Here is a 26,594-nt window from a genome sequence, read left to right as displayed (position 1 = left end):
AGTTAAATCTTCAAAGTTATAATTATCATAATTTCAGTTAATTAATTAATATACATATATAATATGATATTATCAACAATTATGTATAGACATTTATTATTATTTTTCTGACAGATGTACAAAACTATCCATGCCGATGCTTAGGTTTGAATAACGGGTGGGAGTTTTAAATATTGTTGTTGACAGTACAGAAGGAACACACATGGGTGATGGATGATCAGGGTCAACTAGGGGTAGCATAGTCATTTAACATTAATTGCCCCCACAAAATTACTTCAAAAAGAAAAGTACACCATTTTTTTTTATTTATAGTTAAAATTTACACGGCTTATCCATCTATTTAACCAATCAAATTATCCCTTTCCAGAAAGTACATTATATATAAATATATAAATGAAATTATTCACATTAAATTATATTTTTGTACAATGAAGATGTTGCGCAGTGATCCTTTCCCATCCGAGGCCACTTTCTTTTGCTATTGGTTAGGCTTATAATGCAGCTCATGTTTGCTTTCTATTAGACTTAAAAGTTGTACAAATTGCATGACATGACCATCAATCATGTTCTATGGTGGTTGGTTTTCTTCTATATGTGGTATAGTACTTAAAAGATACTACTGCTTTAAGAAAATTTATGAAAAAATAAAAATAAAAGGGCACTTCTTATTACTGTTTTAATTAGTGGAGAAAATAAATATATTATAAAGGAATAATAAGAAGAAAAAAAAAAGGATGGGGGTAAATGTGGAAGATCTCAACCGAATAACAGACTATATAAATGGGGGGTAGAAAGAAAAGGAAAAGATAAAGTGAATTATTTATAGTTGAAATGAAAAGGACGTTTGCCTAAACAAAAGAGTGGCAGAGATAAGGAGGTGCCGCATAGAGCGCCGACGAAATAAAAATTATGGGTACCAACCAATGCTTACAAATGATGGGATGGAAAACCTTGTTTCTTTCTGCTTTTCTTTTTTTATTTTACAAAATAATCAAACTAATTTATGTTATTCTTCCACTTCATTTTTTAATAAGGTTTTTAATATTTTTCTTTTGTATTTCATGCAGCAGCATTAAACAAATAATGCTGCTTATTATTTTTTTCTTTTATCCACCTACTCTGAATAACAAATATGAATTCGTACAGGATCAATTACTCAAGTGACGCTATTTCATTTTAAATATTAAACATCAAACTTAGTTATCGAATATTTGGGACAAGTTATCTGCTAAGATTTAAATCCTCAGATCAATAAATTTAAAATTATAACTATTAAGGGAGAACTTATCATAGGGAGGAAATGTGTATTCATTTTTCACGTTATAATAAAATAATTCAATGATGGTATTTTTTACTTCTTTTTTTTCAGTAACTTCCTCGTGAGCCCATCGACTCTAACGTAAGGAACATGTTTCATGTGTAATTTATTTTTGTGTTTATATTCTATTAGTGTTGTGTATTTAACAAGGAGGAAGAGATATTTTATCATAAATGCTCATTGGTTTCTAATTTCATAGAATAAGACATGGATTGTTTTCTACAAAACGATGTTAAAGTTGTATGTAGGGATTAAAGTTGTTTTCTAATTTCAGATACGAGGCCAAGTAATTCTTAATATGTGTACAATTTCTTTCGAGAAGTTACTCTATTGTTTGAGGGTGTACTTGTCAAAGATTATTCGATGTCAAAGTCGGTAAACTGCTGTTCGTAGGATAGCCTAGAACAGTGGCAATAAATACACGTGAATCATCTATATCTTATCTTTGACCTGTATTTATAGTTTTTGTCATGGACTTGAGATTAACATAATCTTAACCACAACCCAATCTCAATCCAACACCTCTAATTACCACTTACCTTAATCTTTGCACAAAAACATGATTATTGGCTTAGATCGTACATTTTGCTCCTGACCGTCTAATCTAAGTTTAAGATTTTTATCACGTTCAATCAGTTTGATTACATCTTACACTCTAAGGTCATTCGGCTGCTTTAATTATGGAGTAACTGTATGGTCGTCCGAACCATACAGTTTGATTACATCTTACACTCTAAGGCCATTCGGCTGCTTTAATTATGGAGTAACTGTATGGTCGTCCGAGCCATACAGTACAATGACCATGAGAAAAGTTTGTTTGATTATCTACCAAAAAATTTATACTATATTATCATTGTAAGAAAAAAATTATAAAATGGGTGATTCCAAACTCACTCAAAGATCTAACATGGAACTTCTCATATTACAATAATTAATATCAAATATTTATCCTTTTACAAAAGATAGATCTGAAGACATAGAAAGATATGAAGGTATAAGATTTGCTTGAGTGCTTTCAAACGTGTTGTAGATGTAAGTCATAAACATCACGTTTTCTGTTTCCAGATCCAGTTCTATTTATTTACTTTTCAGTATTATTTTTTTTCTACTTATTCTGGTTTCTACGTATATGCACAAAGAAGTAACAATCCAACGGCATCAACTCTAATAAAACAGAGGAGGGAAAATTTTATTCTATTTGATTTTTTACAACGATGAAATGTATTAGAAATGATTATGAAAAGATAATTAATGTAATCCGTTTGAAAGTGGGTAATATTTATATGATATTTGTGCATCTCCATGAATTAAAATATATGAAAAGGCTTGGATACATTGCATAGCTAGTATTGGGAATAAATAATTATTAGTGGTGTTGTGATTAATTATCATCAGCTATTATTGGTGTTGCTGTTTCATAAAGAATTTTCTATTAGTGGCCATCGTTCACCAACAATTATTATTATCCTTTTGTGGTCCTTCTTTCATTCTCTCTTTTTTTTTTATTTGGGTGGTCCTTCTTCTTATCAATCATCACATCAAAATCATTGCATTCGCTTAAGTTTCATTCTTCATAAACCAAATTAAACTTTCAAACCTGCTGCTACTGCGTCAATCTTCTTCTAAACACCAAACAATTATCATTCCTACAACACTCAATAATTCAATCAAACACAAAGAATTCTATAAGAAGGAAGTTTTTACTTCAATACTTTTATATATATTTATATAATTTACTAGATATAAGATTAATTTATAATATATAAATAATGTAAATTTTATTTTACAAAACAAATTTTTAAAGTTAAATTAAGTTTAATTTTTTTCCTCACTTAACTTCATCTATGATGTTGGTGAATTATGTTGGATTTATAAACATGGTTTCCCTGTTGCACAATCTCAATGATTGCAAATTTTGGGTTTAAATAAATGCAAAATACATTAGCTGAATTGTTACGATGATAGGAGCATTTTATCGATAGAAACGTTGAGTATAAATCTACAACAAGTGAAGTCATGTCTTGAAGTGGGATCAAATGTAAAATCGAACTAATCTAGAGTTGGTAGAATATATAGAAAAAAAAAAGCAAAGAAAATACAAAACTCCAAATAGTCAAAGTCAAGGTTGTTCCAATTGTTAGAATCGCTAATAAAGTAAAAGCTATTTGCCCATTAATTTCTAACATTACCATATTAAAGGGGTCATAGATAATTTTCTACTCGGTGGTTGAGGATTGTGTGTGTAAAGTTAGTAACAATATATTTTTGAGTATTCAATCTTTCAACTTTATATATATCAAATAGAAAAAAACGGTCATTAAAAAAATAAAATTAATAAGTTAACTATTTTAATTTAATAAAAAGTTATTTATTGATATGGACAACAAAAGGATAAATCTCCTTTATATAATGATATAAATAACACGCGTTGATCTTCTTCTTTGTAAGTTTGTTTGTTTTAGAAGTATTGTTTGATAAAAGAGTTGTCAGTGTTTGGGAGCATGTTAGTTAATTTGATCCTAATAGTCTCTAAGAAATGTTAACAACTTTTTCTTTTATGTAAAATATATATATATATACTAATAATAACTCTTTAAGAATTATTTTTCATTTTTAGGCAAGAGATAAATAATATCATGAAGATTATTACATGTGATGATATTATCACCCTATATAAGAACACCATTTGAAATATTATTCACTTCAATACAAGAACACTCCAATAAAAAAAATTAAAAATTCACGCTTCTAAGAAAACTTTCTAATTCTCATTTACATCAAAGTTTTCTTCAATAAGCATCTAAGACAAGTTAAAGAAATAAAACAACCAATTCAACTCAAAAAAACTTTTATGGCCAAAATTATATGATTACAACCTCTTAATGAGGTGCTTAAATTGATTATGAATGATGATTCCATTTTGTCAAGTATGTATAATGATGGAATTGAAAATGAGAAATTGAGGTCTTAGTGATTAAAAAAATGAAGAGCATCTATGAATAGTGTGGTGGTTAGTAACAGAGGGTCTGATTGGTGTTGTAGTTACAGTTTTTAGGTGCGTTTGTGTTGAATGCAATGTTGTGAGAAAAGTCCAACTATGATAAAAATTAGGTCTAAGTCCAGCTGCCTTCTTTTGTCTGCATCTACTTTTCCTCTCTCCAATTTGCCTAAGTAGTGTAGTGTGTGATTGCAGGCAAAAGTAGCAAAAACTAAAGTGAAATTAATTCAATGCCTATTCAATCATAATAAAAACCATTCATTGCTTCGCTGCCTTCTATAAAAATAAGTTAAATCAAAATATCAGAGTATTTTATTTCATGGTCAAATGGAGAAACACATCATCAATAATACCTAAGTCTAATTATATAAAAAATCCACATTATTTTTAAACTAAAATTATTATGAGTTAATAACTCTTCTTTGTTGTTATTGGAAATCTCCTATTTACTAAAGATAATGTTAGAAGAATTTTTTAAGAACTTAAGAAAATAAAAGGTTTAATACCTCCATTGGTCTTTGTGTTTGTGTGAAAACATCGGTTCTCAAGTTTTGAATTATCTCAATTGGGTCATAATTTTTGTAAAAATGCACACATTTTATCCTAACCGTTAACTGATCTCAAACGACATTAAGTTTAGCTGACGTGGTATGATGATGTGTTGGCTTAATCCCTTCTTGGTCCTCGTATTTGTGTGAAAATCTCAGTTCGGTCCTCAAGTTTTGAACTGTCTCAATTGGGGTCATACTTTTTGTAAAAATGCACACATTTTGCCCCAATCGTTAACTGATCTCAAACGGCGTTAAGTTTAGCTGACATGGTAGCTAGAGAACATGCTGACGTGTATTATTTAATTTATTTAATTATATGACTTAATTTTTAAAATAAGCAGTGTTTCACATGGCATAATGCCTATTATTTAGTTTATTTGAATTATGGATTTTATTCATCTCTCTGAGAATCAGGGATTTTACACAGATTATCTCGTCGGCTCAAAAAATAAAGTCACCGGAAAACTCGCGTAACCAGTGCAATCAGTCTCACAACCTTTTCTGCAAATGAACCAACTTGGTAACCTATAGGTTCATCACCAGCCTTTAAGCTATTTATTCCACTGATAGCAGAAGATAACTATTGCACAGTGAGATCAATTAGCGATTAGGGTAAAATGTGTGCATTTTTACAAAAATTATGACCCAATTAAGACAGTTCAAAACTTGAGGACCGAACTGAGATTTTCACACAAACATAAGGACCAAGAAGGGATTAAGCCAACACGTTAGCATACCACGTCAGCTAAACTTAACGCCGTTTGAGATCAGTTAACGGTTGGGGTAAAATGTGTGCATTTTTACAAAAATTATGACCCAATTGAAACAGTTCAAAATTTGAGGACCGAACTGAGATTTTCACACAAATACGAGGACCAAGGGAGGTATTAAGCCGAAAATAAAATGAGCAACCATCTAAACTTGATATAATCTTCTGGGCATGAATACACATTTTCTTAAAGATAATATTTCATCCCTTATAAGAGTGAAGGGAATCACGAAATTTGTTTTTGAGATACAAAGAAGAAATACAACGACAATACTCACTTTTAGTATTAACATCAAACAAAAAAAAAATCTCAAGAATTGATGTGTGTTAAGTGAATGACAAAATGTAGAGAAAAAGTCTCACAAGAGATATTAGATTATCTGATTAATTATATTTCGTTCTAACTTTTGATGAATGGTTAATAATTGTAACTCTTTATCAATTTATAATAAACTGTCTCTAATACTTTTAAATTGATGCAAATATCATCTTAAAAGTCAACTTTATAGAATTGAATTATCATTAAAGTCTACTTATTAATAGTTTATGATATTTCACTTTTTCATTTCTAACTAATGTGAGACTTAGACTCACGTTTTGATAAAGAATAATATCAATTTTTTAGATAATTAAATTCAAATCTCATTAATATTGTATTTTTTATTTTCTTCAATAAACCCACAAATACCAAAATAATTTCTTTTAAAAAAACACCGAAATAACGATCTAAGTTTAAAGACAAAATACTCATTTTATATAACACTCATATGTGAAGGTTGATATAAGGTAACTAGCTAACAAAGTATTAATATGCCAGTTTTTTTTTTTTTTTAATTTTGATTATATAGATATAAATATGGTTGATGTATAGCAGCAGGTAGAAATGTAAAGCTATACATGCATAGATAGATATAATGTTTATAAATATATAAAAAAAGCGAAAAGAGAGTGTAGTACTATTCCCCTCGTGCTGAGGAGCCCTTGGAAAACCTAACACATGTGGTATTGTTAAAACTTAAAAGGGTTATGTCCCTTTCTCCTTACCTACATTGTCTGTGAGTGAACTCACGAGAGTATTTGCTTTTAATGTATTTAACAATGATTGATAAAAAAAATAAAAATTGAAACAACCTTCACTAGAATACAATGAATTTAATTTGATTAAAATAATTACTCCCAAATATTAGTATCATCATTTAATTTATCTACTGTGTTGCGGTGTTGGAAGGCGAATGTGAGTAGTTGGTAGCATTGATGTGGAAGGAAGGAGTACTAAAAAGAAAGCTGTGTGTTGGATTGTAGTTGTCCTGTTTCTAAATAAAATAGCAAGTTCAGGATAAGCAGTAAAATATTGGTAACAAAAAGTGTGGAGTACTTTTTCGTTTGAAAAATGATATTTTAACATCGTTTCTTTCACACCATTTTGACACTGCACACGTGTCAAAATGTGGTTGTTTGATTTCAAATTAAAAAATAAACTTTGATTTTTCTCTTCTAAATATGTTCTTACTTTAATTTTTTTTAATTTAAAATCGTTCAACCACGTTTTAACACATATACAGTGTCAAAATGGTGTCAATAAATAATATTAAAATATCATTTTCCTTTTGTTTTCAGTGATAAACAGCGTGCAATACATGCATACTTGTAAGAAAAAGTATCACTTCCTATTCACAAAAGTAAGTTAAAGAAACCGATTAATTTTTATCAAACTTTTTTTTTTAATTTTTCATTAACTACTCTTATACCTAATTCACTGAATTCAATGCTAGATCCCTCCTTATATTTCTGTGATAATCTTAAAAAACACACTTTTACTTAAACCTTTAATTGGAGCACTGGTGAATGTAATACTCATTTTTTAAAAAGTAAAATAAAAATAATGGTGAAGGTGGTTTGATGTGTGAAATAGAACAGTGGGTGAAGAAAAAAAAATAGTATTTATTAGTTAGTGGGATTTGAGATAGCATCACTACTACAACTGAGTTGGTAAGTAGAAGTAAAATAATGCCAAAAAAAAAGACATTGGAGTTAAGTTTCTTGATGCCAACAACACAATCACCAACTATTCACGTGAAATTGCCTTTATACTTTCAGATATATACGTATTGTCATTTTCAACTTTACCAATTGTTTTTTTCCTAAGCTTTTACTTTCTATCTAACATCAATAAAAAGATTATCCAAATACTGTCTGCCATTTCAGACAACTTGGAACTTTCACAACTCTCAACGTTTGGACTACTTTTTTTTATCCAAAACAATATGGTTTAATAATTAGATACGGCCTTGTCCATAATATAGTTTTAGATATGGGCCTAGTCCCATTCAAACAAACAAAACACAATACCTATTTTTAGGACAACCTCTCCCTAATTGTTTTTAATTTCAGATTATCAAAGTATTTTTCATTTTATATTTTAAAATACATATTCACGGTATAACTTTTTTTATTCCAAAATACACAACCTGAACTATAAATATATTTTCGTAATGTGTTTTGAAATATATATATTTTAAAATATAAAAATTATGTTCCGATTATATAGTTTAAAATAAATAAAAAATTATGGAGGTGTATTTTGAAATTAGGAAGGTACATGAAGAAACTGTTATTTTTAATTATCTGTTCACTTTTGGACCTAAGTCCTTTCTTGATCTGGTCCAATTCAAACATTACAAGGCTATCATTGTACTATTTGGACAGTTTCTTCCTCTACCTTTATGACTTTCTTTTTGCACTCTCATATTTTTTTTTTCCTCGTTATTTTTTAATTTTCAATTATGTAACTTAAAAGGTTTTTCTAAGGAAAAACACAATTTCCGAATTTCATAAATGAAAGTCATTTTAAACTTTTAGATTCTATAATTCAAAAGAATAAAACCACAGAGGAATTATAAGGAGGCAGGAAAAAAGTTACGGTGGGTGCAGGAAGAAAGAAACTGACAACTATTTGTTATGATTAGATGTTACTTTAGATTATTGGGATTGGATCTTTTAAATTTGTGTGCGTATAAGAAGAGTAATTAAAATGGGTTTAAACATGTAGATCAATCTTTCTCACTATATATTCAAATCGAATTAGATTAAAAAGAATTTTCAAATTTCAGTAAAAAATTTAATACGAATTAAAAGTGAATCCAATCCACTAAAATTTTGTTTAATTCCTCTCGAATTGACTCATCAACTTAAAAATGAAAAGAAACAAAAACTTCACATCACTCTTAAATTAATGGTCTAACTCAAAAGACAAACAAATTAATTCTTTTTTAAAAAATTTAGAGGAGAAAAAGCTTCATATTTATGACACTTTATTTATTATACAAATTTTTTTCTCATTTATTATTTTTTTCTTTTTAAGATAATAAAATATAATCTAGATTTTATTTAATATTATGATTGGTTTTTTGAATGAATCATTTATTTATTATTTATTGTCTAAAATGAAAAAAAAATTAAAATAATTTTTAACATTTTGAATTGTGGTTTTATATCAAAAAGATATTAGATTGGAAAAAAAAATTATAATTTTTTTAATTGAGTTAATTTATTACTCAAATTTTTCGAGTTTATTAATAAATTAGTCAAAATTTTTTATTCACTGAATAATCAACATGGAATAAAAGGGAATAAGATAACCCATTCACAACTCTTACTCATAAGTCATTTAACATGTCCCTTCAAAGAAGAATCCAATAACTTCTTAGTATGTTAGACAGTGTTAGTTTACAGCATGACAGTTTGTAACGTGTTTGTATAGTTGTAAGAAATTTGTGCAGAAAATTAAAAATGCTTTTAAGATGAAGATATTTTTTATCATCATAAAAAAGAAGAGATTGTTATTAATGAGAAGCATTGGTATCCTGAACTCTGAAGTTTTGATGATGATAAAAGTTGAATAACTGAATATTCTAAGTGCATCTTTGTTAAACGCATTTTGTAGAAACAAATGTATATGATAAATTGTAATGATGTAAAAGCTTTTAGAAGTTTTTGTATTTAGTGAATTATTGTGCAAACGGTTATCTTAGGTGATAATTGATTATCACGAGTTTGTTTGGAAATTAGTTGGTCACGCAAATAATCGATTATCTCTGTTTGATTTAATAATGTCCAAGTCGCTGGAATAATCGATTATTCCTTAGGATAATCGATTATCACATTTTGAAAACCCCATAACGGACACAGATAATCAATTATTACTTACGATAATAGATTATTTTTGACAGTTGGAAAATGTCTTTTCATTTTTTGTCCCTGGGCTTATAATTAGGTTTTTCCACAACTCTTAGAATTTAACTTTTCATTTGAGAGTATTAGAGCTTTGTGCCTAAGGGAAGCTTCTCCGTAAGTAAGTGAAAAGGGTATCTATGTCATTTTGAGAATACAGTTTGGTTGAGAAAGTTCTCGAAGTGATAGAGTGTTCTTGCCTGATCTTGTGAATAGGAGAAACTCGCGCTTTGTGTGTCAAATGTCGGAGCAGTTCTCTTCAAGTTGACAGAGTTGTTGCTTCCGATTCGTGTATCGAAGGAAGCTTTTCCGGTTCGTTTGTCGAAGGAAGTTTCTTGCTACATTCTTCCGGTTCGTTTGTCGAAAGAAGGTGTATTTTATTCTTTACTCATTTAATTATTTTGTGATTTGTACAATTATATTTTTAGTAAAAAAAGGTAAATCACTCTTTATAGTAATTAATAACTGGATGTAAAATATTTTGATTTAAACTAATATAAAATCCATCTGTTTGATTTTTCTCTTCCTTAAACTCTTTAAACTTTTAGTACTCTAACTGTTCATAAATTTTCTTAAAAAAAACTAATTTTCTATAAAAGGACTACTTGATTTGTAACTAAACACGTTTTCCACTATTTCATTCACTGCACGACTCAAGATACCGATTGTACTAACATAAAAAAACAGTATTTATTACAAATTTTAATTTAAATCGCTTGCCTGGTGCTACTGTTCATTTTCACTTTCAGTGTTTTAGTATATTTTATGTTTTGCTTCCATAACAAATACAACCACTCTAGATAGTTACTATCACTATTTTAGTAATGCTCTAAAACGTTATTAATAATTTTGTTTTTCGTATTCGTAACTACCCATAGAAAAGTGTATGAGTTCACCATCAAAAGTTTATTGGTATAAGAAAATTAACACGGGTCATCAAAACTTTAAACCTTCATTATACCTTATTTTAATGAAATTGATCGGTTTATCACCCTTACTCTTAAGAGGTTATAAGGGTATATGTCTTTAGTAAGGCAGTTCATTACGATGGCTATATACAATATTTACTATTTTTTTTTAATAATATCATATTTATTTTTAATAATCTTAAGTAAACAAATAGGTATGGTGAGAGACTTAGACGTGCAGTATTACCTTCGGCATATCATTTAAAATATTAATAATAGTTTTTACTAAAGTTTACATTTTAAAAAACGTGGTAGGAGTATATTAATAATATTTCTCAATGAATGCCCTGACAACTATTATCATTTATTTTCGCAACTATAATTTTGATGAATTTAGTTATGGAAATTCTCAATCCTTCATTCCTTAACTCGTGTTTGGTGGATGAGAATTTAATTTGGGCTTTATGGGCTACCTAGAATTGGCCCAGACGAGGTCTGTTACATATGAATGAGAATACTGTTAATAGAAGATAGGTCATAAAACCTATGGCTGAACTGAGGAATGCAATCACTTCATAAAAAGTTTATCATTAAAATTTCATAGATGCTAACCCCTACATATTTCATAAATCTGCATTTATTTATTCTTATCTTTTCATTTCACCATAGTATAGTAATGCAGCTACCTTAGTTCCTAACTTAATAAAAGCTGTTTGTACTGCTCTACCACCATCTCGTACATTTCTTCTCAATTATTTAAGAACATTTTGTTTCAAAGGAGATATTTTATTTCCTCTTAATAATTTTTTGTTTTTATGCTTAGTAGTATACTACATTACTTTCACTGCAGCATTGAAATAAATGGTACTGTACTATATGATTCTAGAATAGTAAAAAATCTAAAGACTGTCCTATGCCTACAGACTATCTTTTATTTGATTCAATTATAATTTATACTTTTACACTATCATTAGAATATAGTGCCTTCAATAAATTACTTTCGAAATAGAGTGTTACTAATTATAAATTAAGATTAATTATCATAGTGCATGCATTAACATGTGTTAATTTGTACTTAAAGAAATAAGTTTAATATTGAAGCAAGAGAGATATGAAATGAAGTGGGAAATATATAAAGTAAGATTTATGAAATCTAATTCTGACGTTAAACCGCACGCTTCGCGGGAGCACTGCGGTCAGAAAAGCACGTGAGGGTTCGTCCACGCATGATTATCACAATCACAATGTTAAGAAATCATTATTATATTTTCGAAACAAGTGTCCAACAAACTTAACAAGCACAATTTCTTAATTATGCCATTTCTTGTTGGCATCCCAAAAGCCACTGTTCCTCTAAACCCTTCATCATTATAAGTTAACGTAAAAGGAAAACACAATCAAACAAACAAAACAAATAGTGGGTTGGTTTGGTTGCTCGGTCAAACCAAAGAAAGAAAAAAAAATGTAATTAATTAGTTATTAGGAATAAATGAATAAAGTTAAGGTAGATGTTTGTATTATCCTATGGCCGACATAACTTGTTTTCAGACAAAACATATGGGGAACATAGATTGCGACTTAACTCACTCAAAAGAGAGAAGAAAAAAAAAAAGTATTACGAAAAGAAAACAGAAAAAAGAGGTCCCTACGCTCAAATTTAACAACAAAAAGAAAAAGATAGGAGCTTTTTGCAGTTTTACATTTGACTATCATTATTCATTTTGTTCCGTTTCAAAGCGTAGCCTTTTCAAATCGCATGTGCCTGTCAACTTCCTTTCAACACATAATTTAATCACCCTACCTATCTTCACCTAATTATCACTTTTAGTTTCTTTTCTGCCAAATTCAACAATTTTCTCATTAACATCTACCCTTCTCTCAACTCAGCTAAGCTCAAGTCAGATCAATATATTTTTATCTTAGTACAATGATTTCATTTTAATAAAAACCTTTAAAACAATCAATGTTTAGTAATAATAATTTTATGTATTAATAATTTTATTCACTTTTTTATTCAATGTGCGACTTTTATTAACAAAGATTTTTTTTTTCTTTGGTGGGTGTGGTTTTTCCTTGGAATTAAATTAGGCTTAATAGCTATTTTGGTCCCTATTTTTGTTTGGTTTGTTCATTTTGATCCTCATTTTTTATTTTTGTTCAATGTGGTCCTAAAGATTGTAAAATTTGTTCAATTTAGTCCTTTTCTGAAACGGCGTCTAAATAGTTAACGGCAAACAGTACAGCTTTGCAATACAGTAACGATTTGGCACAGGACTGCCTACGTGGATGCCCTTGATGCACAGTTACGTGGACTTAATTAAATTTTAAGTGAAATTAGGGTTTTTATATTAGGGTTTTATGTTTGAAAATTAAATTAAGGGTTTTTCAAATGAAATTACCCCCAATTTGAAGCGTAGTGTGGAACCCAATATTTGACAAGTGCAGATTCTATCATTGCAGAAGGAGTTTATGATGTTGGGGCAGCAACCTTGTGTATGGTAGGTTGTCGTGAATTGAACCTAGGGAAGTAGCAAGAAAAATTTGGAGAACTTACTTTGGGTCACAGGGTTGCCGTGAATTGCTCCACTTCATCTCACTGATTATGATGTCAATTCTTACTTTGGGTCACATGGTACCTCTTGTTCTGAACTTTGAAGCTCTTCTCACTCAAAATCCCAACAACAGAAGACTAATATTTAGAAACAATCCATGGCTGGAAGTTAATGAAATAAGTGTGAGGTTGGTCACCATGGTGGCTTTCACTGAAACAAAGTAAACAAAACTCTAATTTCAGAATCTGCACTTTGTCAAAGATTGGGTTTCATTGCGAATGAGACATTGCTTCAAATTGGGGGTAATTTCATTCGAAAAACCCTTAATTTCATTTTCAAACATAAAACCCTAATATAAAAACCCTAATTTCACTTAAAATTTAATTAAGTCCACGTAATTGTGCATCAAGGGCATCCACGTAGGCAGTCATGTGCCAAATCGTTACTGCATTGCACAGTTGTACTGTTTGCCGTTAATTATTTAGACGTCGTTTCAGAAAAGGACTAAATTGAACAAATTTTACAATTTTTAGGACCACATTAAACAAAAATAAAAAATAAGGACCAAAATGAACAAACCAAACAAAAATAGGGACCAAAATAGCTATTAAGCCATTAAATTATTAAAAAATTTGAAGCTAATGGCTTTGAGCAGACAAAGGTTGCATTAGGTGAACATGTTGAAGAGCTTAATTATTGTGGCCAACAACGTTAACAAATACGTGGGACTTTGTTTCATGTTTGGGTGGATTCTAGCCACCATAGGTAGCTAAGTTCAAATAATGCAATTTGGAAGTAACTTTTATAGAAGGATTAAATGTAATATAATGACTGATAAGGGCTTATTTCCACAGAGACAACGTAAGATTGGAGAGCGCAAACAATTACAATGTTACATATATAATTGTATACGACTCGAACTAACTGACAAAAAATTCCCTGAAAAATGCTCATACTCATATTAACTATACAGGTTAGAACTTAGAGTTCACTCATCTTTTAATTTTCTTGTTTAATTAATGCAGGCAACTCTGCACAGCATATAGTCAACCACCACATGAAAGATGGAGCATAGTAAATACACCACAAATTTTATGAGCAATAAATATACATCTCTCTCTACCTCTCTCTCTCTGTCATTTTTTTTTCTGTTCTTTTCTTTTTAAATGAATTAAAATAAGAACAATAAAATGAATTATGCCTAACTGATTAATTTTGAAAAAATCCAGAGTAATTATGTCAACTCATCTTACCCATAGTTGATAATATAATTTTGAATAAAAAATGTAACTATCTTTATAAATATGTAATGTGACATCCGATTGTAATTAGATAAATACGTTTCTTTAAAAGGAAAATAAGAGTTTAAATTTTACTTTAGGTTGAGTACATAATTTAAAATTTTAATTCTTTAATCACTTATTTCAAATATCTTTAAATTTTCACCTTTTTTTGTCTATTTTTTGTGAATTGTTTTTTATCCTTTTCATGATTAGAGAGTGTTGACAAAATAACGGTGAAGTGAGATTATTTCAGACTTATTTAAATTTCAACCAAGGTAATGTTTTTTCTTGTGTAACTTCAAGTTTTTTTTTTCTTTTTTTCTAATATTGATTGCATGCAAAGGGTTCTGTTATCACTTGTGAACTCAGAATCAAATAAATGAATTTTTGTTAGATTAAGTATGGAGTCATAAGTTTGGTTTGTATATCAAGCATCATCAAAGTAAGTTAAGAGACTTCTCTAGTTTTCCGAGTTTTAGAGCAATTGCTTGAAGAGAACAGGAATCAAAGTGAGGAAAGTTATGATTTATTGTTAATAAATTAGATTCCAAAATTTAGTTCCAATGAAATTTGAATATGATTATATGTATGTAATTAAGATTTTGAGAGTGCTTTTATATGATGACTAGTTGAAATTTTGTTCATGTTGGACTGTGATTCTCTTTTAGATTGGTTGATGAAATTGAGTAAATGATTTGATTTTGAGTTTAAGAAATTGTAATATGAGATTAAATTCAACGAAAGTGAATTCTATATTGCATTTTGAATTGTCTTTTTAAGTTTAAATGATTAAGATATGGACAATATGAAGTTCTTAAACTTACTAAAAATAGTTAGATGTGTAAATTTTTAAGTATTGGCCGAATTGAGATTTTCAAAAATTGTGCATCTTTTGTATAATTTATCCGATGAATCTTAATAATAATATCCTCTGTCTATATTGTTTCACAATTTTTAAATAGTGAAAAAAACATGAGTTTTCTTTTTGCTAGAATTATATATATATATATATATATATATATATATATATATGAACTCTTTTTAAATGTGTATTAAATACAATGATCTATGCATATAGACATTTTTAACTTTAATGATGTTTGAATTATGTAGATAATAATTTCAAATAGTGAAAAGTTGTTGGAGATTTTATTGCACATTTGGAATGTTTATAGTTCTAGATATGGATGTCTTAAATATTTATGAAGTTAAAATTTGCATACATGGACGTTTAAAATGGGTCCAGTGTCAATTCCTGATATAAGATACTCAATATGAATATTTTGACAAATATAACATATATTTGTTAATGAATAACCATTTGTTATGCCCATTCATGTCATACATAATTACTGAATGATTAGAGAAGTTTATTGCTTATAATTATATTTTTCTTTGGAGTTAATACATAATTAATGAATGAATAATCATTGGATTTATATAAATAGGAATTGTATTTTTCTTTGATAATTGAAACACTCTCACTGAATATTCTTGTAACAGCTCTTAATTAAGCATTGCACATCAAAGACATGAAAAAAAAGTATGCATTCTCAACTTTTTTGTTGTTTTTGTTTTTTTTTATCACTTTCCTAATCATCTATACTGCTTTTGTATTTAAAGTCGTGTAATTTTTTACGCAAGGTGTATTTAGCGTTTTTTCCTATTTTTATTTCCTTTTCCGTTGTCAATTTTGACCTTTAATTTACAAAATTCTCACTTTATTCTAACCTTTTTATATTTTAAAAAAGAAGATCCAGATATAAATTATTTTCAGGATGCTTCAAAATTAGAATGTAACACTCTTCCTTCGTCTCATATTATTTATATTGTTTTACGATATAAATAATTGGAAACATTATGAGATAAGAAATATAAAACGGTTTCCTTAATAGAAATTTAAACTTTGGTAGGAACTGGTCCATCTTGTTGATATATTACTCAAACTGTATGGTAATTTAAAAATATATTAACTAGATAATTTTCTCTAGTGAAATGTTTTGATAAAAAAAATTAGCACTTCTTTACAAGAGCTAGAATATAATTGTTAATTCGCATAAGTTTTATAAAAACATTAGGTGGAACACTAACAAGTGGAAGAAGAAAAAACAGTTGTTTCTTAATTTTGAAAATGGAAAGAAAAACTGGGAAAGTGGGAGACAGACATAGTGTGAGAAAGATTATGATAGTTAAAATGACGCATGATGATAGCAAAGACATTATAGAAGGCGATCAGACGTTATCAGTAATTTATGCATCATTAATAAGGTTTTAGTATTTGGTTAGGTTTGTACTTGTGTTTAACATGGGCAGTGAGAAGAGGAGAGTGTCCTGGTGGTCATGCATGGTATCAGGCAGAGAGAGAGAGCGAAAACTTTGGAATATTCTTGTCTGTTTTGGTTATGGATCACGGCAAAAGATAGAAGACATGTTCAGGTGAAGGGGTTGGAATTTAATGTTGGACATGGCATTACTCCGAAGAATGCTGTATTGGTGTTATAGGTTCCATTTTCAGTACAGTTCCATATAACGTAGTGCTTCAAACAAAAAGATGCAATAGTCAAAGCAATGGTCAAAGATGAGGGCATGGTGGGGAAGGATCTAATAAGCGCCGAAAGGTACACAGGACACTGATCATCAATCACCCTTCAAGGGACACCAAAAGACATTATTTTTATTTTTTCAATTTTTCTTCTTCTTCTTCTTCTATTCCCTCCTTTTTCTCCTTCCATTTTTCTTTCAATTTTGAACTTCTTTCTCCAAACTAATGTCCAGTTGTAACTAGTCTAAAAGGAAGGGACCCATTGCAAAAAGTTCACAACAACACTAACAATATCATGGTTTTTGTTTCTGTCCTATGTGTATCATGATCTTTGCTAGTTATACTTTATTTTTTCACTTTTGAATTTCGATTATCCAACTTTTGGTCAAAATTGTGCTCCCTCATAATTAGTGGCCCCGGACTTACCTTTCTAGTGTAACTAGTACACAACCATATAGGACCAATTATTACCTTCTCCTACACAGTTTCGCTTTGCTTATTTCCTCCGCTCTTCCCCCGTAAGGATTTCTAATAAAAACCTCACTTCCCTTTCAAACACCACAATAACATTTTAACACATAATTCATTTACATGTTACGATAAATATAACAAAAGTATATTAATTATTGACTCTGTTCTAAAAACCTGTTCCGTCTATTTTGTTGGCTAACTGTTATCAAACCAAGACGTTTAAATTGAATAAAAACATAAGCAACTATGCACTGTCATATTCTGGAATTTATTTTCTGATTATCATCGTCAATCAGTCGCAAGAGATGAAGTTTCAAATGTTCGTTATCTTAGACTTTGATGACTATTTAAAATCAAATTTTTAAAGTAAAATAAATCACACCTTTAACAAAAATGAAGAATTGAAGAAATATGCACTCTTCCAAAAAGAAAATATCATTAAAATTTTGTTCCTAGTAAAAAGTAAAAGCAAATGACTGACTATATAAAGTACAGAGAAAGAGAGAGAGAGAGAGAGAGAGAGAGGTGTGGCTGCATGTGAAACGAGTCTAGCCGAAAGAGAAAGAAGCACTCACGATAAACGCCAGGTTTCAAATTCTTCCGAGGCTAAATCAACGAATATATTCTCAGCTTTTTCCGTAGCACACTGGTCGCACCCGATGGACAAAAAAACATCCAAAGCGGATAAACATATGTACCTAGTCATTTTGTTCCAATACTTGGTCAATTTTTTATTTTCAATTATTTAGAAACCGGAAAATTAAACTTCTCCACACATTTGATGCGAATTTACCCAAAATAGTAAAAAAGACATTGTGCTAAAGGTGCTGCAAAATATGTAAGCATTGAATGGCTTTCGCATGGAGGGTAAGGTGATTTACTAACAAATAAATAAGATGAAAGGGATTACACAAAAGGATTTCCTTCCCATTATACTCATGAAATCATGTCAGTATATTAACAGGGACAAAAAGCTAAAAGCGTAAAAGAAAAAATAAAATAAAAAAGATACAAAACACAACAAAGGAAGTTTGAGTTAGTACAGTGTCAGCTAGGTCTAGCTACGGTTCTGATGAATTATGACTGTCAGTCCAACTCATTCAAATGGTGCATCAGCTAAAGAGACTAGTCCGTTTGTCCTTGCGTTGCATTGCGTTGTGTTGCATGCTAAAACACCATCACCGCTACTTTCCTTCCCCTTTCATCATTATATGCACAGATTCTCATCCTACCTCGTGCATGAGCTCATTCCATGCCAAATATTGGGGTTTGAAAGAGACTTGGTTTTGCATGGGATTGGAATGTGTGCAGAGTAGGTCCAATCCAGTTGCCGTAACCAGCACTGCTCTCATAACTAGTATTGCTATTTAGAGAAAAGATGGGCGTGGCGAATGGGATTGAACAGCTTAAAGAACCGCTGCTTCCATTTCCATGACCATGACCATGACCATTACCATTCCCATTACCATGACCATGACCACTTTGATGCTGAACAAAGATGCCTCCTCCACTGAAAAACGCGGCGTTGTTTTCACTGCCGGTATTTGAGGGGGCACTTGAGAGGTCCATTTGGAAGGGTGAAGTTGTAGTAACACTAGTAGTGTTTCTGACCCCACTGTTGTCGAGAGTAGGATTGTGGTACCCCAAGATGGACCAGTAATCTGAAGGGTCTTGCTTGATAGGGATGGCAAAGCTTAAGGTAGAGCTGGAAGGCTGCTGCTGTGATCCAAAGGTCACGGATGAAGCCGATGACGGATCTCGTTCGTCCGATCGGCTTGCCTCGTGGCTTTTGCTCTCAGATGCTGAATCCGCGGATGTCTTGTTCTTGCTAGACAAACCCCCAATGGGAAGTGTGCTGTTTGCAATGCTTTTCACGTCGTAGCGACTCATGTCGAAGTTTGTGACTGCATTTAACCCCCTGAATTTTATAGCTGCAATGTCATAGGCCTCGGCAGCTTCCTCTTGAGTGCCTAATTTTTTTAAGAAAATTACTCCTTTTTGTTAGTATCAAATCATAAACTTAAAAAAAATATATATATATATATAAATATGCAACTGGGCAAGTGGTAAGAGATTTGGCCATTTGGGTAGTTTAACAAACACCTCATTGGCAGCAGCATCTTGTGTATGTGTACAAAAAATCAGGAAGTTGTTTCCTTTTCAAAAAAGGACATGTGTAGAGGAATGGAAAGCAAGAAAAAAGACAAGTGATGTGAATATAAGGAAGATATTGATGACTCACTGAAAGTGCCAAGGTAGAGGTCTTTGTTTCCGGCAACTCTGCCTATTCTCGCCTGCCATCGGCCATGCTGGTGGTGTCTGAATCAAATTATTTTATTCATTCAGAATCAATAGATATCCGCTAGCGGTCAAAAGGAATGAAAATGAGGCCACAAAACGTTAAAACCTAAAAGTACAAGATAGACAAATACCTCGTCACTCCTCTGTATATAGAGGCCCCCCTAGAGAAACCACTGCTCTTCCTGTAACATGGAGAGAGCCAAAATAAATTAAACATGCCCATAAAACTATTCTCCTAGCTCAGATTTTAATAAAAATAAGTAATTTTACCTTCGTAGAGAAGCAACAAACTCCTGCCTCGTCATGTTCTTCATCTCCCCCAGCTCCTTCTCATAGTTGGAAATCTGTGCAATTCAGAATAAAGTAATCAATAAAGATTATCAACTATAGAAAAGTATGAATAACACCAGAGCTAAGGGGTGCATAGTAATACAGTTAAAAATGAAACCATGTCTGAAATGAAAGGTATATCCCTCTACTAACCGGAAAGTTGGTGGTGGTTGTTGGACCCCAGTACTTGAGAGCAGCGAGATCGTAAGCTCTAGCTGCCTTATCTTCTTTGTCATAACCACCTAAACACAGAAAGGAGGAAGAAACAAAAAAGTCATTTTTTGACTAAAATGATTAGTATCCTTGGGAAGAATCTGAATCTAAGAAATGCGCAATCAAACTCATGATCATAAATGAACAGGAGATGGAAGAGAATATGTGCTGTGACGGTAAAACAAAATGATGAGGTCAATGTCTAAACCAAGCCATGTAATGCTGCAAAGTAATAATCATACTCACCCAAATAAACTGAAACCACATAATGAGCAAAAGATCCCGCGAGTCAGCAATCATTCCCCAGGTACAAAAGCCACGCAAAGAAACAAAAGAAAGCACGGTCAGAATCTTTAACACCAGCACCTCCCATTCACTTACATCAGTCATCACACAAAAAATAATATTATTAATATTACTAATGAACTAATGAAAAAGAAAAAGAAGCACGCACTGTGCCACTCACTGTTTCACTCCGTAAAACCTAGACAGACATGACACTCGTCGCACTGTTACTACACACACAAACTCAGCAATCTAATGCTCCTGCGAGGCTGGCAGAGCAATCTGAACCATTGAGAAGGGTTTTCATTGGGATTATACATGGTGAGCCACATTCTTTTACTCCCATTTATTCCGGTCACATTCAGTCTCAGATCTCGTGGACCCGGTTTGCGCCTGCACCCTCCCCGGTGCACGTTACACACAACCCCTCTCTAACAGCAATAAATAATACCTAAAACTAGCATGTAACAGTAGTTTTACCTTGTCTTCCTTTCCTACTCTGTCCTTCCCTTCTACAACTATTGTCCCATAGATGAGCTTCATATCTTCCGGTCCATCTGTGCCTGAAAAAAAAAACAGATAAATAAACAAAAACAACTATTTAAAAAATGAAACAATGACGGTGAAATAAAAGGTGGCGATGAAAAAGATACCGGGTGACGCCACGGTAGATGGAAGTACGTTGGCCGAAGGTGTCCACGGTTTTCTTCGGAGAGGGCTTTTGAGGTTCGGTGCTTGCTTCGACGGCGAAGCCGCGAGGAAAGCACGCGGCTATTGTTGTCTTGAGCTCCGATTCGTATAGGTTGTTGTCAGTGGAGAACTGCGGAAGTTGTGGCGGTGCACCCGTGGCGGTGGTGTCTGGTGTGGCGGAACTGCCAAGAAAGTCCTCAAACTTGGGAGCAGCGGTGAATATGGAGAGGTTGGTGGCCCCTACGCGGCCTGGTGCCTCCGGTGATGCATCCACCGTGTTGCTGCCTGAAGTTGTAGAATATTAATATAAATAAAATATTTTAGGGAGAATTTATTTAAAGTGAGAGAAAAAGAAAATATATTAAGGAGTAGAGAGAGAGAGAGAGAGAGAAGGGAACCTGTGAGTGTTAGAGATGGATAAGAGGTGAAGGAGTGGAAAAGGGAGAGAGGAGAGGTAGAGTGAGAGGAAGAAGGGTTTGGGAAGTGATTGGAAAGAGAGAAAGCGAGGGAGTTGTTGTTTGGCGGTGATGAAGAAGAAGAATCCATGTTTGTGTGTTGTGTTGTCTTCGATGAACGTGAAAGAGAGATTATGGGGTTTGAACTTCAGTTGGAGTCTTTGGAAACTGCGATCTTATAGAATCTATTCGAGAGAGAGAAGGAGAAAGGTTGAAGAAGAAAGGGGTTAGATTATGACACAGATATAGAGGTGGTCTAGGAGAGAGAGAGAGACTCAACTCAACTCAACTCAGCTGCTTCTTAGGGTTCACCAAAAACGAGGTTCTTTCTCTTAGGATGGCTGTAGATAGATATGCCACACAACAGTGACATTTCTATGCTATCTTTTTTTTTTTTTTTTATTACTATTACGTTCTAATAATAACAAATATGTTTAAATATGATCCATGAATGCATAAAATGCCCATGCCTCCCGTGCATGTGTGCATATCCATAAAATAATCTTGGCTCCCGCAACCGACAAATATCTATCCCTGTTCAAAATTATGTCAATATGCATACGGTATCATGTTATTATATGATCATGTCTGATACTGTGAAGAGGAAGAAAAAGAAAGGCATTTTATTAGTAGTAGGAAGCAGGTTATTGAATTGAATTTGATGAGAGGAAATTAAGGATTAAAATATAGCGTAGGAAGGCAAAGTGGATGGTTTTTACAGGAAGAATGGGCGGTCCCGAGATTGAAAAAGCATCGGTTGGGATAGAGATGGAAATGCTACTACTACGCAATAAAAGTATGGGTATAATAGAGATATTTATGGGTGAATTAAGTTAGGATCACATAGTAAAAAATGAAAAGTAATATAAAGATTGATGATAGACATGTGTATAAGAGATGATGCACCATTTTGTGTTAGTAATGTTTAGTGTATGATTGTAGGGAAGCAAGAGGGAGGAAGAGGGGACACGGTGACCCATCAACCATTTCGATTTGAACATGCTTCGTCTCTCTCTCTCTATATATATATATATTCATTTATTTCTCTTACATAAATCTTAAGCCATCTCTGTAAATTAAGCCAAATTAATGATCAAACATGGTGGCTTCTGGGAACATAAACTCGCGTGTTTCTTTCTCTCCTTTTCGTTTGACTCCTTCATTGTCCCCTCTTCCCGCCCATACTCCTCTCAAACCCTACTACTTCAATTTTTTACCACATTTTTCCTTTTCACAACTTTCTTCATCATAATTTAAAGCACTCACTTCAAAATCACAAACATTTTACGTCCAAACTTTTAAGACACACAACCCTATGACTCTAACAAAATTTTAAGCTACATTCATATTTTTTTGCCAAATACCTTCTACATAAAGTCTAAGTTTTTCTCTTACAAATAAAGGAAAGAAAGGACAAACTAGCACGATATTTTAGTGAAAAATAAAATTAAAACTATTTTTAAACAGAAAAAAAAAACATTTAAAAAAATAGTTAAATCGATATTAAAATGTTAATTAATTAGTAACTTATATATAAGTAGAATAATATATATATATATATATATATATATATATATATATATATAATTTACAGATGATTAAGTCAGTAAAAATCGGGAAATGAGTAAATTATAAAAGAGTACAAAAAATAAGAACTAAAAATATTGTATAAAATGAGTATGCAATTCATGTATACTCAATATAATATTTGAGTGAAATCAAATTACAGTAGAGAAAACGAGCGTTTTATCAATCACATAACTTTTTTTTTTCTATAAAACATGAATAATCTTAATTTTAAGCTATTAAAAAAATATTAATTTAATTAGTTTCGTGATTAAGATTATTTAGAACATGCAAAAAATGGGATCGTATAAAATAAGAATAGTTTTATCATGTATTTAGAATAGGCCTACACTGCTTTGTGCATGTAACTCTATAGACTCCTACTTAATATTTGAATGTTTAGACTAAAGAAAATTTTAACATTTGCATATGAAGCTGTGTCAGTATTTTCCATTTTTTTTTTACTCAATACACAATAATAATTTTAATTTCGGAAGAAAACTTCGTTATTAATTTTAACTTAGTTGTACAATTCAGATTAAAATATAAACTTACGTGATAAAAAATTATATAATATTAAATAACACGTTTTATTGTTTACATATATCTTATATTTTTTTATAGAATAAATATTTATTGCAAATCATATTTTTTATTTTAGTATATATATATATATATATATATATATATATATATATATATATATATATATATATATATATATATATATATATATATTTGTTTACACTTTATGTGTGTACGTCTTTTATTCAGTTGGTACATTTTAACAAGTGTGCCGGATTATAGTAGACAAAAATACTCTCATATCTAAGTTTTAAAGTCAAAGATATTTAAATAACTTTCATTCTCAAAACTAAAAAAAAAGAAACTTCCAAACCCTTACCCACCTCGCTCATCCCTCTCAACCCTTTCTCTTTCATCTCTCTCACTCCAACATTTTCTCTATTATCTTATGGTTATGGTAGATTCAACTGAAAAAAAAAAATTAGAAATACCCTCTGTAAAGAGTTGAGTCATTGGCATATTCGCCTTTAGGCAAAGATTCATTCAAGATCTTCTCAATTTCATCACTTCACTAACCTCTCTAATTTCATCATCTGCAGATGTTGAATCGTCATTTCTTAAAAAATCTTCAGGCCAATTACCAATTCCTTCTAATATCATTATGCTTGTGAAAATTAGATAAAATTAGATAAGAAAAAAATTATAAAATGAAAACTCATTATAAAATCTTTTTTTTTTGTAAGAAATTGTTTAATAGCGAATGTTTCTGATTTTTTCCAGACGAATTACCAATTCCTTATGTTATTATGTTTGTGAAAATTATATAAAATTAGATAAGACAAAAATTATAAAATGAAAACTCATTATAAAATCATTTTTTTTTGTAAGAAATTGCTTCTGATTTTTTTTAATTGGGGCTACAGTAGAGATATGACAGAGAAAAGGTTGGAGGGAGAGAGATGAAAGAAAAATGCTTGAGAGAGATGAGAGAGGTAAATAAGGGTTTGGAGGTTTTTTTTTTTTTTTAGTTTTGAGAATGAAAATTATTTAAACATCTTTGACTTTAAAACTTAAAATCCATAACATATGAGGGTATTTTTATCTACTATAATCTGGTACACATTGTTAAAATATACCAACTGAAAGAATAGGTGTACGCGTGTTAACAAACCCGTATGTATATATATATATATATATATATTAAACATAGTTAATAATATAATGTCAAATAGGGTCTATTTTTTCTTAATCATCGAAAATATTTTTATTAGAAATTTTAATCATATAAAATAAATATTTATGATGTATACTAAAATATTAATAATCATATACCAGGGATCATCTATTGTCGATGCAGCATAATTTTTTTCAGTGACAAAATAATGACATTGATCTCATTCCTCCTTATTATTTATTATTATATTAATCAATCAATAGTTCAGAATTTGAAATATTGTGGTTGTAGAGAGATTAAACTGTAGAAGATCGATTCTGTATATACTTGAGATTCATTCTTCTCATAATTCGTATGAAAAAAAAAAGTTGTTAGATGCATCATGTTGGTCCACGAGGGAGAAGATGTAGGTTGGTACCTTTAGCATTTTTCTATTTTCTACGAGGGTTCTTAAAGTAATTCTCAACGCGTTTTTTCTTTTAAAACGGAAATAATAATAATAATAATAATAATAAATGTTTTTGGAAAGTATATTTGGAAGTTTATTATTAATATTATTTGTTTTACTTTCTTTTAGCACCAATAAAGTGATACACTTAAGATTTCGCGAAAGTAAAAAAATATATATATAAATTTTTTCTTGACTTCAATAAAACAATTGTGCACCTGTTATTTTACTAATTTCTCTCCATCTACCATCATAAATATACGTTGAAAATTTATAAAACGGGTAAAATATGATAGAAAAAATAAAAAAAATATATTTTCGAGATTCTAAAACATGAGAAAAAGAAGAGGTTTTTTCTTGAGAAGCAAGACAGCTAAAATGAAGAAAGGGAGTAGTTGATAGAGAATGCAAACGAAAAACATTACTGGTAGTGACAGAGTCATTACTATAGTCATAAATTTACTTTGTTGTCATTAGATAAGTGACACATGTCAAAATAAATATGAAAACGTGTTTTATGAAACTTAAATGGTTTCTTGAACCATGCGTGAGACTATTAAATGAATTCGTTTTTTAAAGTATTATTTATTATTTTTAATTCAGTATATTTATTGTCAAATAAAAATTCATTCTGATTTTATTAATTACATTTAACTTGGAAATTTAATGGAAGCAATAGTCTGATTATTTGAAGGTGTGAGTATTTAAGCTCTTCTTTCATTAAAATGTAGAGTTAGAGATTGATTATGAGATATTAATTCTTAGAGTTTCAAGTTTGAAATGATCAAAGAATGTTTGTGGTGAGGTATTTCAATATGCTTTCCAAAGTCAAAATATCTACAAGATTTTTTAAAAAAAATAAATAAATTACTTTTTATAGTAAAAAAAGGTTGAAATTATACATCGAGAAAGATTGTAGTAACATTCTTGCATGTCAGATATTGAGCATTTCAACGATTCTTTTTAAAATGCATGGTTAATTGGA

General features: G+C 30.6%; 1 protein-coding gene across 2 annotated transcripts; it reads right to left on the bottom strand.

Moving 5' to 3' along the window:
* Positions 1–18,032: 18,032 nt before the first annotated feature.
* Positions 18,033–21,987, bottom strand: LOC106765607 (AP2-like ethylene-responsive transcription factor AIL5). 2 transcript variants are annotated; one of them, XR_002668818.1, is made up of 10 exons: positions 21,840–21,987; positions 21,405–21,726; positions 21,232–21,314; positions 20,713–20,721; positions 20,407–20,495; positions 20,194–20,267; positions 20,055–20,105; positions 19,865–19,941; positions 18,666–19,592; positions 18,033–18,320 (listed from the first exon to the last, which is right to left on the bottom strand). XR_002668818.1 is itself a non-coding variant. In XM_014650285.2 (9 exons), exons 1-9 carry the CDS (start codon positions 21,985–21,987, stop codon positions 18,868–18,870), a joined length of 1,578 nt encoding a protein of 525 aa, XP_014505771.1. In that variant the 3' UTR covers positions 18,462–18,867. The 2 variants fall into 2 exon arrangements, 1 of the variants encoding a protein (XP_014505771.1); XM_014650285.2 differs by lacking the exon at positions 18,033–18,320 and having other exon boundaries at positions 18,462–19,592.
* Positions 21,988–26,594: the final 4,607 nt, after the last annotated feature.

Source organism: Vigna radiata, chromosome 7 (assembly GCF_000741045.1).
Source record: "Vigna radiata var. radiata cultivar VC1973A chromosome 7, Vradiata_ver6, whole genome shotgun sequence".
Lineage (NCBI taxonomy): Eukaryota > Viridiplantae > Streptophyta > Magnoliopsida > Fabales > Fabaceae > Vigna > Vigna radiata.
Note: the sequence above shows the minus strand (reverse complement) of the source record. Positions and strands in the feature narration are given on the sequence as shown.